Source organism: Myxocyprinus asiaticus, chromosome 25 (assembly GCF_019703515.2).
Source record: "Myxocyprinus asiaticus isolate MX2 ecotype Aquarium Trade chromosome 25, UBuf_Myxa_2, whole genome shotgun sequence".
In the NCBI taxonomy this organism is placed as follows: domain Eukaryota; kingdom Metazoa; phylum Chordata; class Actinopteri; order Cypriniformes; family Catostomidae; genus Myxocyprinus; species Myxocyprinus asiaticus.
In genome coordinates, this window is record NC_059368.1 from 10980754 (window position 1) to 10997539 (window position 16786).

At 37.3% G+C, this 16786-nt stretch overlaps 1 protein-coding gene across 1 annotated transcript in view; it reads right to left on the bottom strand.

Moving 5' to 3' along the window:
* Positions 1-8559: 8559 nt before the first annotated feature.
* Positions 8560-16786, bottom strand: part of LOC127416479 (polypeptide N-acetylgalactosaminyltransferase 14-like) — an 86108-nt gene continuing 77881 nt past the window's right edge. The window contains exons 13-16 of the mRNA XM_051655867.1: positions 14328-14463; positions 12318-12437; positions 10059-10387; positions 8560-8773 (exon numbers count right to left, since the gene is read on the bottom strand). Of these exons, the coding sequence (XP_051511827.1) occupies positions 10229-10387; positions 12318-12437; positions 14328-14463 (415 nt within the window). The 3' untranslated portion in view covers positions 8560-8773; positions 10059-10228. The remainder of the gene's footprint in view (positions 8774-10058; positions 10388-12317; positions 12438-14327; positions 14464-16786) is intronic.

Here is a 16786-nt window from a genome sequence, read left to right on the forward strand (position 1 = left end):
TTATTTTGCTGGAATGACAAGACGACTGTACATTATCACTCTACTTAAATGGACATGAAATACTGATTTAAGATTAATTTTATTAGACCTCTGTGTCAGAGTCCTGATAAATATCAGTGGTGGTTGTAGGGTCAGTGGATATTTGGGGCCTGGCCAAGAATGCTGTGTAAATATAGTATGGGACAATTAATGAAATATAATGCACTTTATAATGCGCTTATCTAAGTATTACATCTGTGTGTCAATTAAATAAAGTAAATCTTTAAATATTACTAGAACAAAAGGTCTAACTAACGTTTGTCTCACTCAAATATCAAAAGCGTACTATTAAAATTATGTACTTATAAAATATGAAGAGCACCCTTTTGTCCCTTTCAGTTTCCCCTTGTTTAATGTACTTCATGTATACGATTGACAGTTTCATATGGCTGTTTCTCAATTTGCATTATGTTCTCATGGACTCGTTCAACATGATCGTCTGAAATTCCAAAACTAACGAACGCAAGTACTGTGAATGTATAAAATTACATGGCTGTTTTCGATCAGGCCAAACATTGAGGATGCATTGGATGCTGACTCGTGTGCAAGGACCCATTTGAAGTCCCAGAAATCATAGCGGCACACCGATGGCAGACAAAGGACATTTTGTCATGATTTCCCTCAAGAGTTTTCCGTTGTTAGCTCTCGAAAGTCTGACGGCTCTCGAGAGTTGTCATTCTCCATCAGCATTTGTTTTATTGTTGGGCATCATTTAAAAAAATTAAATAAATAATAAACAGATGGAGGAAACGAGTGTTAAAATAATTGTTTTCTTTCATATGTCACTGGTGTGCAGGGTTGGGAGAGTTATTTTTGAAATGTATTCCACTACAGATTACATGCTGTAAAATGTAATTTGTAACGTATTCCGTTAGATTACTCAAGGTCAGTAACGTATTATAAACACTTTGGATTACTTCTTCAGCACTGGTAGTGTAGCGAAGATGCCAGGGCAGTAGTATTAAGATCCATGTGCAGTTTAATAAGGCAAATAAATAGTAAAAACAAAGTAACAAAACAAAGAGCAAAAACAAAGGCAGGCAAGGGATCGGTACACAGATTGGCAGTCCAGAAAAGCAAACAAAGTAAGTCCGATAGGCAGAGGGGTAATCCAATAAACAGGCAGTAAATCCAAAACACTCACAAGAAGACTGGGGAATTCGGAGAACAGACAGGAGTCAAACACAGAGTAATCAACGATAGTAATAACGCTCAGAATTGTAAACTACGCAAACAAGACTACGCGTTGAATGGGTGGAAACTTAAATAGACAGGGTTAAATGTGACACAGGTGGAATAGTAATCAGTCTTACTGGAGGATTATGGGAAATGTAGTTCGTGAAATGTTAAACTCGGTGATGGCGACCTCTGGCGGCGTTCGGGGGAGATGGCAGGCGCTGCGGGTGTAACAGGTAGATTTTTTTCACTTGTTTTGACTATAAATATCTTATGCAGTGTTGTTTCTAAAACAAGATCAATCAAATTGATCTTGTTTTAAGGATTTTTAGATATTTTTACAGGAAAACAATACAAAAATTATTATCAAGAATAAGATTTTTGCCCTAATATCAAAGGTCTTATTAGGAAAAAAAAAAAAAAAATATGATGCAAAGTGAATTTTCTTGATAAACAAATATGATCGTGCCTGGTAACATGTGCATGTAAAATGGCTAGAAATAGCATTTTAGCTTAGCATAAAGCTGACAATTTACACAAGGTTTATTTCTATTTCTTCTGCTCCAAACTTACTTAAAATTTTCTTCTCTGTCTGCTCATATGAATGTAACACATCATAAGAAAGTGTTTCACCGCAGTTCAAATGCACTTTGGATCGCATCATTTATATGTATAAATGTTTCCATCTGAAAGGATTAAATATTAAATGAAACACATGACAATAAAATGCAAAGTAATCTCTTCAGTAATCAAAATACCTTTTGAATGTAACTATTCTAATTACCAATGATTTAAATTGTAACTGTAGTGGAATACAGTTACTTACATTTTGTATTTTAAATACGTAATCCCGTTACATGTATTCCGTTACTCCCCAACACTGCTGGTGTGATAATGCCAGTAGTTCTCTTAATGGTTACAAATGTACTGGGACGGTCAGCTGCACAACAGGAAGATCACATCTCAAAGCTGGCAATAGACGTGTTCTATGTCCTCCTGTCTTTCCGAGTTTGTTCTTCCAAGGTAGCTTGGCAAGACTGGTCTTCATTAGAACTCAAGTTCATTCTATGCATTCTGGTCGGGTGTTAGTAAAGCAAATATTTTGTTTCTAAAAAAGAGTTTTTACTAAAAATGCAAATGTTCTTCCTTGAGCACATCTGTACTCTTTGTTTTCTGGGTTGTATCTAAATATTTGGTTATTTTTGCATCTGGATGGACAATGTCAACATTTGTTTCTAGTATTTCACCAAGACAGGCATTTTGACTGTTGACACACAGCCGCAATCGCAAGTATAACGGGAGCCAGCTGATACGTGATAGCTGTGTGGTATGTGTAAACCTCACTCCCCTGGCCTCAAGAGGCGCACTAGTGGCTGACACTGCAGGCTGTAGCCTTTAGCGTCCTTGTTAGCATGCATACCTCCCATGCCGAATGACGCCGGTTCGAATTCCGCTCGGAGGTTACACAAGGTGCAAGCCCTCTTCTTGAATGCGAGAATACACGCACAAGTGCTGAGAAGACAGGGTTTGAGTTAATATTTTGTATTACAAACACTGTTGAAAGACAGCTAGCATTAGTTCTATATATTACTTTTAATTCATATTTATTTACAATTTAGTATAGACTTGATTTTTGAAGTACTGGTACTTTTAACATCCCTATAAAATAAACATTCGGAGCTTAAGCCCCAGTAGCCCACACCTAGCACTGCTCATTATATATAAATTTTTTTTTTGAGGATGACAGTCTGACATTACATTAGTACACTTACACGGCTACTTAAATCTACAAACACATGGACTGAAATAATTATTTAAGTTAATTATTTATTTATTTCTTTTTTGCTTACTTGCAGAGACTGCAGAGAGAGACAGAACACAAACACGACTATATAGGAAACATAGGTTTGTTATACAGTGTTATAATGCACAATGGTAATTATTCTGATTCTGATTATTTCTAATTTGTAATAAAATGAAACCGAACTAGTGCAGCTGTCTTTTTGCACACAATGAGCAGACGTCTCTGCAGAGGTCACTCATATAACAAGACTGCCTGGGATTACAGAGAGGTTAAAGAAGATAATGGTCCGCCTCTCCAGAGTGACTGACACTTTGAAGCAAAATCAATGGGTGGAATACGTACGTGCTGCACATGAGTGGAATGATCAGCAGGAATGGGTGAAGAACAAAGGCTAAGAAATGACTGCCAAATCCTCAGTTCTCCCTGACAGCAATTCATCCCCACTCATCTGAGTATATCTTGGCAGGATCTTACATTTTCATGCAGCTGTAATTTCCTTGACCTTTGTCTCTGGCAGTGCAATTTCATCGTCCTCCTTCCTATATCTGCGAGAAATATCAATAGGTTTGTGCAATTGACAAAGAGGGCAGCGTATAACAAGCACTTCCTTACTCCTAGACATGAACTCAGCAATAACAGAGAAAATCGATAATGGCCCCACTGTTCCTGATCCTTTAAATGATGTGGACTGATGGGAGATGTGGGTGCTGGTAGAGCAGAATGGAGCAGAAGCGAAAGTGGAGCCATGGATCTTCCGCCATTGACTTCTTGAGCTGCCAGCATTGTAGAGTCAGTGGGGTGACACTACACAGACCCAGTAGAGAAGCTTTTCTGGCCACCCCCTCAAGTGCATGGATCACTGCACTGACAGTGCTGACAGTGGAGGCTCAATAATAGAAAGTGTTCATTGGCTACTTTCTACTGGGATATCTGTGAGAGAAAAGATGGAGCGTTTAAGTGTAGCAGGGCATTTAATGAGTAGCATTTGAAACCACTGCAAATACCACAAATTAGGAAGAAAAGTATATAGACCATCACCCAAAAACTATGCAATTAAATGCACCTATATTGAGAACTTCTGGTTTTCGAAATGCAAAATAAAATAAGAGAGTGGAGTTGTGATGATTTTACAAATAGCTAACAATGGCTTAAGTGGGGTTTAAAATAGAAACCTGGCCAGAGGCTGTAAACTCATCAGTGGAGTGTTTAAGTGCTCTTTTGCTGTGGATACTTTCAGGGACTGACTGACAGAATGCATTTAGACTGTAGGAGTCTTGGCGTGGCTTCCATTTGTGAGCAATTTGAGCTAGGTTTTCTCCTCACCACTGCCTCATAGCAGCGGAGATTCCTCCAGAGAGCTAATGTGGGTTCAGATCTGGAAGGGGCACATCAGACATGATCTTTGTCCTCTGGCAACTCCAGGAAATGGGAGCAGAACATGGGCCTGTATGCTGCTTTTATCTACCTAACAAAGGCATTTGACACAATCGGCCGGGATGGTCTTTGATAGGTACTGGCTGAACTGGGATGTCCTCCAAAATTCCTTACTATCATTAAACAGTTACACCAAGGGCAGACAGGCCAGGTTAAGTTCTGTGGGTGCCTCCCAGATGCCCTTTCCATTGAACATGGGGTCTAACAAGGTTGTGTCCTCGCTCCTACACTTTTTGCCATATTTTTTAGTGTCATGCTAAGGAAGAAAAAATCAACATAGACGAGGGACTCTACATCCGATTTAGAACCGATGGGGACCTGTTCAATCTTCGATTTGTCTCATGGACCAAAACCTCTGAAAACTCATTGTTGAGTTGCTTTTTGCAGATGACTATGCCTTATTAGCGTACACTGAAGTATCGCTACAACATTTAGTCAGTTGCTTTTCTGAGGCAGAGGCAGCCTTATCCTTTGGCCTTACCACCAGCATGAAGAAAACAGAGGTTTTGTACCAACCACCACCACTGTTATGTACAGTCCACCTTCAATTAACATAAATAGCTATCAGTTAAAGAGTGTTGATCAATTCACCTATCTTGGCATTATAATATCAAATGATTTAACGATCACAAGAGATGTTGAAAAAGGACTTGTCAAGGCAAACAGCTCCTTTTGCTGTTTGCACAAATGGGTCTGGCAAAACCCCTCGCTATGTCTAAGTACGAAGATCAAGGTCTCCCGAGCAGTTGTATGATGTTGAGTCATGGGTGCTGAATAAAAAGCACCTTCGACCAGAGGCGGACTGGCCATTGGGAGAACCGGGACTTTTCCCGCTGGGCTGGCCGCGATATGCTAAAGGAGGCCACAAAATGGTGCCACGATATTCCGAAGGGGACAGCGAAACACACTGATTCCCTTAACCCCATCCCTGGTCAACAACTTGACATTGACAATGCCACCAGCCAGTTATTAGTTGTGCCCTTGCTTAGCATAAAGAATTCATTTTAATCATAAAATAATTGCTAAAGCTAACATTAGGTAGCATGCTAACAAACTATCTACCCAACGCTACTGTAGCTCGCTAACTTAATGTCAATTAAAGGTAAGGCTACACTTTTGTATAATTACCATTTTCATTAATATAAATTAGAAATGATGGAACTGGATATTTTTTATTTTGTTTGCAACAATTTACTGGACCTACAGTATGATGTGTTGACTGTGGGACATCATTCTTCTATGTTGACACACGAGAAAAATATTTTTTTAATTTGAATCACAAAGTGTGTAACTTATAATATAAGGCAAGCGATTCAAAAACTCTTGTCATTCAGTAAAACAAAAAAGGAAAAAAAAAGGTGATGGCATAATTTAGTAAGCTTTTTGACTTTAATACATTTTTATAATTTTTATTGGTAAAGTTCCAATTCTAACTTTCTATAAATGTTAAAAGTTTATGTTTCCTTTTCTTTTACCTTATTATTCCAGGTTTTACCATGTTCTGTTATTTTCTATATATTGTGGAATGTGAAGCACTCTGCATGATGTATGAGTTATTTGGTTACTGGTTGTGATAACCCACAGTGGCAGCTTGCTAATGTCCCCCTGACAGCCATTCTCAGAGCAGGATAATGATAACCCCCACCCTGTCTTACAAGATGAACGAGACATTCGTCTGCTTCTATTCATTGATTACATTTCATTTTCATGCAATGTCAAGACAGGAGTAACTGTTGCCCTTTGAGATGCAACAAAGCCATTTAATTTTTCTCCATCTGGACCCTTTGCTTCCTTGGGTGAAATATGCTCAAGGTTGTGGCAGGGGCTGCTCTCTCTGTTTAGTATCTGAAAGGCACTGAGTTTATCTTTATCAGGGTAATGCATAGCTGCAGTTTCCAGCCCTCAGGTGATGCAGTGTTTCCTCTGTAATGACCAGTTTTGAATTATTTAAGCTGAACATGCTGTACATGTGCCTTTATTGCTTTTGAGCCCTTTTGTTTGGAATCTGAGAAATGCATGTCTTGATTTCTAAACTGGAATAGATGTATATATAAATGCACCAGGAATGTCAAATGCAATGGCTGCAGGATAGTGAGTTTGCATGCACATCTTGCACCAGACTATGTTTAATAAGTTAACAAGTTAATACGGTCATGTTAACACTTTAAACTGCCTTTTATCATGAAAGATCATAAACTGTGTAGGGGTCAATAACCTGACACTTTTTTTTATTGCATTATTCAAAAAAACATTTAAAAATGCAATTCACTCAAAGCAGTTACTTGAATACACCTCTTCTATGATGAACATGTTTACAATTACTGAGTATAAAAGTCTTTTTGATAGTTATTCTGGGGATGAATGTAAAGATGTCATGTGGTGTAACCATCCGGAGATAGTTTAAATAAATAAATAAATCAGTCTTTAAAAGCTAAAAGTATAGAATTTATTTATTTATTTATTTTTTGGAAACGAGTAGTGCAGAATAATCTTAAAATTTCTGTAAAAAAAAAAAAAAATTTTTTTTTTATATACATTAATATCTGAAAACTTTTGCCCACCAAATCATTGTCAGATGGTGGAACCCAACATGTAGGTTGCCATTTTGTTGTCATGTGACAAAAAACACCATAAAGAGGACCTCTTTAAACCCTCAAGACCGTGTGTGAGGCTTTAAAAATGTAATATTTCAAGGTGCAAGGACAGTAATGCCTTTTTGCTTGGTTAAACCACGACTGTTTTAAAGTCATTAAATAAATATGGTTGTAGAAAATGCTATAAATGTTTTTCAAAAATGTATCAAATCAACGTGGACACAAAGATTACATTTCTAAGAACTTGACATATGAGTTTCAAACCCTTTTAAACCTGATTTGATTTGAACTCTGATTTTACTTAATACGTAAACACTTGCCAGTATTCTGTCGGCGCATTCAATGTGTGCATGTCTATTTACGTTTTGATGTCAATTTCAAAATCTCATGTAAATATGGTTGTCTTGTGTTGTCATTTTTATGAGCTGATTTTTGATAGTTATAAAAAAAAGTTTTTCCTAGTTTAACATTAAATCACACTCAATGTTGCTAAATCAATCTAAAGGTAAAAGAAAGAGATCTTTGCTGGTATTATTTAAATGATGCAGAGGCTTTACTTTTATTTGTGACATATCCCTCTGCATCAGTCAAAACTTCATACTTATACCCATTACCTAAAAATAGACTCCCTGCACAGTATTGACTAGTGCAGCTCTCCTACACATATCATTAGGTAACACGTCTGAGATTAATCTTTCAGTTGCTCTCAGCCCTCATTGTGATCTTCCCTCACAATGACTCATTCATATTGTAATAAAAACAAGGCATGTAGAGAGGGCGAGACTCATGCCGACAATTCAGAGTGCAAACTTTTAACATTACTGAACCATGTAGGAGATATTTTGTCTTTAAATTGGGTGCAATGTAACTCCACTGAACTAGTGGCGTTAAACAAAAACCTGCAACTCTGGTGAAATCATTGCAGCACCATAAGAGTCCATGTAAGAAAATACCAGAGCCAAATTAGATGTAATTGCTGGGTGCAAGGAGCCAGACTACAGCCAGTGATGAGGGCATTTGAGCTGTGCCACGTCTGGAGCTCAGTGTTCTCCCAGCTCACGCAGAGCTCAGCCTTCTAATGAGAAGAGGAGAAAAGACTGAGGAAGTGGTAATTGGATCCTCCCTGTCCTGCCACCCGGGCATGTGTGGCGATGTGGCTGGGCTTTATTTAGATCCTCTAAGCAAACAGTCTCAGTTCTCTACTTGCCAGGAGCGACCGCAAAGCTGGTGAGAACAAACCACTCTCTTCCATCTTGAGCTCACTCCCTTAGCAGAGCAGAAGTTTGCTCTCTCTGCAGCTGCACACAGAAGCTATACCATAAACATTATATTATGGAATACTGAGGCTGTGCTCCTGACAAGCTAATTAATATAGGCTACCTCTGTAATCCATTTGGGATCATTTTTAATTATCATATAACCAACAAACTTAAATACACTTGAATCAATATTTTCTTCCACAACCATGAGATGTGAGTCGGAGGACCAGGGATAAACACAAGAAGCAGGCCATTAAGAAAAAATAGGGCATTTATTGTATTATGATGTATCACACAAGTGCTTTGTATTGGGGTGAGTTCAAGCTACAAAGAAAAACAAGATTGTGCGTAGTTCTCCAGTATGAGTGAGCATCTCACTCGGTGTGTGTATGTCCCGCAATTTTTTATGGGTCCAGCTGCCAAACTCTGTTCTGGAGAGCATCGGTGTGATTGACACTCTGGGGATCCTTGGTAGAGAGACAGAAAAGAGAATAAGCAGAGATATCAACCTGCCAAAGCACATGAACATATACAGGGAGTCTGGTTACAGTATGCTGGTTATGTATGTCAGACTTTATATTGATTTCTGAAATATTAGGTCTTATCAGACAGTATCTAAAGTCATCAGGGCAAGTCTGAATTGTATTTTTGCATAACATCCTGTCTATTAAGATACCTCCATCTGGTTGATTTTTTTGAAGGCAGCGAAGAAATACTTGGCTGTTTTTGATAACCCGTAATGCTGTATGTGTAATTCAGTAGTTGATCAAAGTTGATCATAAAATTGTCATCTGATGTAGTGGTTTCATTTATACATGAAAAAAAAAAAAAAAAAAAACTGCACTATAATCAGTAGCTGGGCTTCCATCCACGCATTTTTATGCAAATTGTGGGATATCTCATAAATGCTGATGCAAATAAAATCTCAAATGCACATAAACTTTATACACTCACTTGAGGTGGATACATTTTTTTATCAAGAAGATAGGTGCATAAACTACAACGGAAAAACATTTACCAAATAAATTCCTATATGTGCATCAAAAAAGTAATGTGACTAAATTCACTCAAATAGACTAGCCAGCGTCATCGCATAGCATTTCAAATGTTACTCTGGTCATTCTGAAATGTCAGATCCAAAGCTTGTCAACAAAATTATTGCTACAAGTACCACCCAGAACTGACTGACATGAACAAAACATTACATTGAACAAAAAAACCAGTGGCTACAACTTTCATTTTGTTCCAATTTGCCAGGAAGTCACAATTTTGTTCTCTTGAGCACATGGGATGGAAATGCTGCTTTATTCGCAAATCGTTTTTGTTTGTTTGTTTTTTCTTTCAGTTTTTTCACAAATTATAATCGTAAATTAGATGACTACTGTAATGCATGCTACATAATGGAATACATTTTTGAATGTAATTCAAGTAAAGCAAAAGTAACTTTTTATTAGGAGTAATACAATAATGTAAATAATACTTTTGAAAGCAACATTCCTCATCAGATTGTAGTAATGTAATATTTTCTTGGTTATATCTAAAGCTCAATTGAATTTGTTCTAAACCTTCAGACATATAAAATGGTGCCTTAGAACTTGGTCTAAAACCAGATTATTTAATATGTACTTGCATTAAAAACTGTATGGCAGTTGCAGTATGTTTCAGACACATCCATACTGTAGAGCAACATTACTATATCAGTGGTAATACGGTCATTTCACTGAGTCAGGACATTCTGCAATACCATTATACCTGGGGTGTGCTGAAGAAACAAAGGGTGTGGACATAGCAGAACAGCAGGACACAGATGTAGCCTTTCCTGGAGGTACACACTGAGCTCTTTCTCTCTCTCTCTCTGCCTCTCTATCTATCTCTGACTCCAGCTGAGCTCTGAAAGTTGAAGAGAGGTCAGGAAGGAAGAATCATGCGAAAGGCATCTCCCATCTCTGAGTGTGGGCTGACAGTTCACATGGGCTGATCACCAGCATTTTACTGCTCTCAATGCCGTCCAGAGCCATCTCGCTGTCCACACAGAAACGAGACGCCAGATGCTCCAGGTGAGTGCCAGATTTCTGCCAACGCTGCAAGAATATAGGAGATATTTAACCCAACCACTAACGCACACATGCACCAAAGTGCACATCACCTGTGGACAGCAGTAAAGAAAAAAGGTAATGCATATGAAGTATAAATCTACACATCATATATTGTACAAAATTCACAAGTCCTTTGTTTTATTTAACAGACTTGACAGGGAGTGTGGTTTCTTATTTGGTTAAATATTTAATGTAAATCGCTTATTTTACCCTTTAATTGAATTAAATTACTGATTGACCTGAACCCATAGTATTTTGGTTTAAGCAGCTCTCATACCTATGGACCCTTTTCACATTGCTGCAGGTTTGAAAATGCGGAAGTAAACTTCAGTGGGGTAAACTTCTATAGCGGTGAATGGGAGACCACAGCATATATTTTTTTGCATTTACATTTGCTCCAACAGCAGATGAGAAAATCCACTATTACACTTCAATGTCTTTCCAAAAGAGGGAAAATGTAGTGAATGGTGGATTATGTCAGTCATAACCGCTGGAACGGTTTTTGAACAGGGGGCGCTGCGGAATGGGGAGTGGGGGTGTTGTTTGGTGGTGGTGAGTAATATAAATATAAAGCACTAAATCTCCGATACTAACAGAAAAAAACATTTTCGAAAAATGTATGATGATTTATTGAAACATTTCTACGAACATTTAGATTTATGATCATACAATATATAACATCAAAATTGTCTTTGTGAAAACCTGTGCTCCTCAAATAATAGCATATAAAGAGTATAAATTATTAGCTAGCGTTAGCACGATCTTTTTAGAAGTTATGGTGGTGTTAATCGTTTTAGGGACTGTTAACAATATTCTGTGTTTTAGACAGGTGATCGGTAATCAGGTCAATTAACGCAGCTCAAGCGGGAAATCCCCACCACTATGCCTGAATTATTTTAACAGGCTACATTCTTTCTTGATTCTTTTTGAAAGCATTGTTAGTGCACTGTTAATGTATTTCAGTATTTTTCTCACATTTTCATAAAGAGTAAGTTTCAATTAAAATAATTTACCATTACTGGTAATTACCATCATAATCTTCTTTTTCTTTTCGTCTTCATTACTGTTGAGGAAATAAAAATACCCCTAAACATTTCGTCATTACTTTAACGATATTAACAAAGAATATGACGGTTTTCAAATAACATCAATGAATTGTCATTAATTTTTCATGCATACACTATTTGACAGCTCTTCACAGGGTGGGCTGGAACGCCGATAGTGGGTGCTGCAGCACTCTCAGCACCCCTACTTCCCGCGGCTATGTCAGTCAGAAGAGAGAGATGCAAAAAAGAGATTACTGTCACTCCCTCAGCAGCTATATTTGAAACCCCATCGTAGCAGTGGTCTTTTTTTGTATTCAATTAATGCCAAGGTAATAGAAGACAAAATATAATGTTATAAATGTATGCTACTAATAAATAAATAGAAGATATTACATGTTTGCTAGATTTACGCTGCTAAATAAGGCAGAAACGCATCATAACAGGTGGTGAAGAGGTTCCATTGTGTTTGCAGGTATTCGGGCAAGAAAGGTTGCCATTTGTGTGCACAATAAAAAGACATTAAATAATTTTTTATCTCGTGTTCTAACCAACACACAATCGTGTTAGCACCCAAGCCCACATTGATCCATTTATTTGTACACATCCCAGCACAACAACCCAACACGGAACAAAGTGGATTTTTCTGGTGCCCCTATTACAGCATGCTGCATGGTCCTGACACTGACATGACAAACATGACATGGGGAAACGCTGACATCGCCCGGAGAGTAAAGCCTCTCCAGAGTGGCTGTCTAATGCTGGGACTGATACTCATAGAGCTGATGTCAGTGGGTTCCTCCAGGAACTTTCTAAGTGCGGGCTGATTTATAGTCTGTCACGGATGTCTTCTGTCACTGCAGTGGAGGTACCTGTTTGCCATCGCTGATGTTGCAGGACACGAGCAGGATCTGGGAGGCAGGGAAAGTGGTGGAGACGGAAAGACAGTGTTGCTGCTGGCGAATTTGCTGTCCGTGGGTGTAGATCCACTCCTGCATATGAAAGACCACAGGCTCACTGCTTGAGATGTGCTTGTTGTCAGGGCTTTTTCTAATGTTGAACAAACATTTAATGCACTGAATACTATAGCAATTTTCTTTCTGGAAAATTACACAGATTTAAAAAAATTTCATGTATTTGCTGTAAATACTGAAGATCTTCCAGGACAAAATGAGGGTGTTTTAAATTATTTGTAAACATTTCACAGACTGGACTTCTAAAGCGTATTACTGAAGCTTCTATTTTATTTCTATTGTATGTTAAGACCTTGAGAGGAAGGCTGGTGACACAAGTCACATGAAATGACATTTGCAAACCCATTTTACTTTCGTAATGTGATTTATTTCTGAAACAGGATATAATAATGTAGGATGGAACTTTTTCCATCCATCAGGAATTTACTGGATTGTGAAAAGTTGTCTCTGTATAACAGGTGGTTGGAGAGGAATGGATGAAAAATAACAGGGCTTGATGACGTCAGAGATGTTTCAAAAGCGGAGCTAGTTAATTTATGTGGATAAAATATTACAAGAACAAACAATGTTTTCTGTGCATGCACCGATGAATTGTCAATAATAAGACCAGGGACGTGTATGAACATAAACGGGGTCAATGGATACATTTAACAACACTTGGGTTATGACATTAGTTACTAAACCTTTTTTTTTTTTTTTTTAATGTTATTTTTGAGTTGTGTGTGTGTGTGTGTGTGTGTGTGTGTGTTTTTTTTAAGAATTTCAAAATAGCATTTGCTGCAATAATAAAGGGACAAGTCTATTCTCTAAAAATGCCATGGATTTACTTCATAATTCATCTTCAATAGTTTTGCATTTTTAAAGTAATTTCATTCATTTAAAGATGTCTGTTCTAATCTCTTAGCTCCACTTAAATGGTAAACACGACAATGTTTTTGGAGAAAATACCATCAACACTTTTTGCTTTCCTTTTAAGAAAGTGGTCTCATTTGCTGTTTGGAGGTACATAGAGAGAGAATGACACAGAAGGGCAGTGTGAAAATGTGTTTTTGTGGGTTGTGCTTCCCATCTGGTTAGTCTTACAGACGCTTACCAAGGTCAAACGCAACAAGGAAACACGCTCTTGCAGTGTTATGAACACACTTAAGAGCTCTGAAATCACTTCTGTTGTGTTCTTGTCAAATCAATCGTGTATCATCTCTGGGCTTTGAAATTTACAGAGTAAACATTCAAAAAAGTTAATGTTTTGGCATTTTATGGCACACAGAGGAACTAGATTGAGACTCAGTTAAATAAACATGGTTTCTGGGTAGAATGAAGCCCAAGGCTTTTTACAGGCTCATGTGAAGGTGAGAGAGTCATGAAGGTTGACAGTAGGACAGATTAGCTGCTCAGAGACCAGAGGGCACCTCTTTGTTTAATATAATTACACAGCAGTGCAAAAATGTGACCTGAATTAAATCCCATTACTCTGCTGTAAAAGCTACCCTTTCACCATGGCCCTGGTTACATGGCTTTTAATGCAATCTAACATATCACAATGGTCACAATGTGACCAGCCTAACTGTGTTGGATGTCACTGATTCCTGGTGTGAGAGTAGAAATACACACTACCTTTGTTCCACTTCTAGTCTTGACCAAACTATTCAGCAGAATCTTTTACCACAGCGTTTTAACGCAAGATATGCTTGAGGGGGTTGTAATTAGTCTTACTACTGTATAGGGTGTGACACTATTTTGCGAATGGCAACAGAAATAATTAAAGAATAGCAATATAAGACACAAAGCTACTTCCTCCAGCAATGACAGTATCACCACTGAATGGCACAAAACAACAACGCAGAGTTTCCATGCTGAGTTAACACTTCAATCATGCTCTTTTCTTGATATAATGCCAGAGTCCTGTACCTGGTTGACTGCTTTGGTGCCGATGCAGGATGCGAGTGTGAGCATTGGGCGATCCTGCCCTTCAACTATACGAGACTCTAGACAGTTCTGCCTCTGTCGGATCACACCAGACTTGGCATCTGAATCATCAGGGACTCTGGTTACAGGGAAAGAAACAGATAAATGGAGACTGTAGCTTAAAGTAATATTCCAGGTTCAAAACAAGATAAGCTCAACTGATAGCATTTGTGGCACAATGTTGATTACCATAAAAATTTATTTCGACGTGTAACTCCTTTTCATAAAAAAAAAAAAAAAAAAAAGAAGCAAAAATGGAGGTTACAGTGAGGCATTTACAATGGAAGTAAATGTGGCCAATTTTTGGAGGGTTTAACCCTCTGGGGTCAATGGATGCGCCGGCGCGTCCTGCTGGATTTTTTCCTCATAACAGCGGAAACAACTTAAAATACTCTGTCACTTTTGGGCATACAGATAAGTGTAAGACATCATTAGAGACTATAAAGGGTCTACTTTTATTTGTGTACACTCACAATAACAACAAAACCTTGTGCTTTTGTAAAATAAAGAAAATAAACAAGGTGAAACTGAACAAAAATGAACTGAAACTCTGCGAATACTTATCAGACAAACATAAAACATATGTCTAAAGAAAGCTTAAAATGTCTACTTTTAAATAAAACAATTCAAATTTAAAACAAATATTCTCCTGCAATGTAATCTGTATGAAACAAAGAGATGTACAGTTTCTCCTGGCTCAGCTAATTATCGCTAATGTGATCACACCCACCAGTAGAGTGTGCTATTCATACGGTAATGTGCTGAGGTGATCAATGTAAATGGTAAACGCCCCCAACAATGCCTTAAAAAACATCAAGTTTATCATCAGATTCATTCACTTTCCTGCGTGTTTGGAAGATGGCACGCTACACAGGTGAGAAAGAGTTCACATTGTCCTCAGAAGAAGAGCGGGACTCGAATGAATGTTTGCATTTTGAAGAGCGACTTGATCCAGCCGAGGATACAATTTCGGATGAGTAAGTCTTTACTTACATTAGTTGACATGCTATTTTATATAAACATGTACATATTTTACTAGTTGGACTATTTCCAGACTTGCCAGCCAGTATTCAGAGTATTGAAATTTGAAATATGTCCTAATAGGCAAGGTTTAGTTACAATTAAATGTTGTTTCGGCTAAAGCAGGTTTTTTTAATATTATGCTGTATGATCTAAATATGATATGTAATATGATATAAAAATAATGATGAAGTAACGATGCTGAAAATTCAGCTTTGGTCACAGGAATAAATTGCATTTTACAATATATTCAAATAGAAAAAAGTTATTTTAAATTGTAAAAATATTTCACAATATCACTGTTTTTACTATATTTTGGATAAAATAAATGCAGCCTTGGTGAGCAGAAGAGACTTCTTTTAAAAACATTAAAAAAGCTTACCGATCTAAAACTTTTAAATGGTAGTGTAGGTCTAAGGTTTTTAAGTAAAGTCTATGTAAAGAAAATGTATAGTCAGATTACTTCTTTTAACTTAAACTTGATTTTGTGAATAAGCTACAAACAATACATTCAATCATTAAGTCTCCTCACATTCATTCTCTCTCAGTCACATTGCTCATTCATAGGTCCAGGGGAGGGGTCTTTGTCATCTCCTCGCATATGGCCTTTCTAACACTAAAAGTGTCTTAAAAAAGTTAAATGACTATATTGTTTTGTATGAATGAGTGATCAGGATGGTTTTCACATCATTTTGTAGCAAAAACTCTAGGCTACAAGATCCAGTTCTCAAAAGTCTTGTGAACAAATGTTTAGTATGTGTTATATAGCTTTTTTTCAGTGACTTAACATTTTTGTTTTTTCAAAAACCATGCATAAACGTTAATTTTAATTTTTTTTCCCAGTTTGTGCTGAATACAGTATTATCAGACTTTAGCCATTAATATGTTTTTAAGCAAACGAAAAAAGCACAAATGTCAAGGCATGTCAAAACTTCTCCAGGGCCCAAAACACCCTCAGACCCCAGAGGGTTAAAGGTAGAAATGTAAAGCTTATAATTTTATAAAAGCACTTACATTAATTCTTCTGTTAAAACTCATGTATTATTTGAACTGCAAAGTTGTTTAAATAGACATTTTTACTGTCGATTTAGGATTTGTTGATATTGCATTGCAACGATTGCATCGCAACAACATGGCACCCAAGTTGTAAAATGTGCTATAACTTCACGCAGAAAAGGTTAGAAGCAATTTAATCACACTAAAATCATGTTTACATGCATATTGTTTACGTCTTGTGGCTATATTTTTGAAAGAGTGAGTGTTTTAACATCCAAAAATTGGCCCCCATTCACTCATTTGTAAGTGCCTCACCATAACCCTTCTTTTTTTAAAGAAGCGGCAAGTCTAAATCTATTTTTTGTGGTAATCAATATTATGCCCAA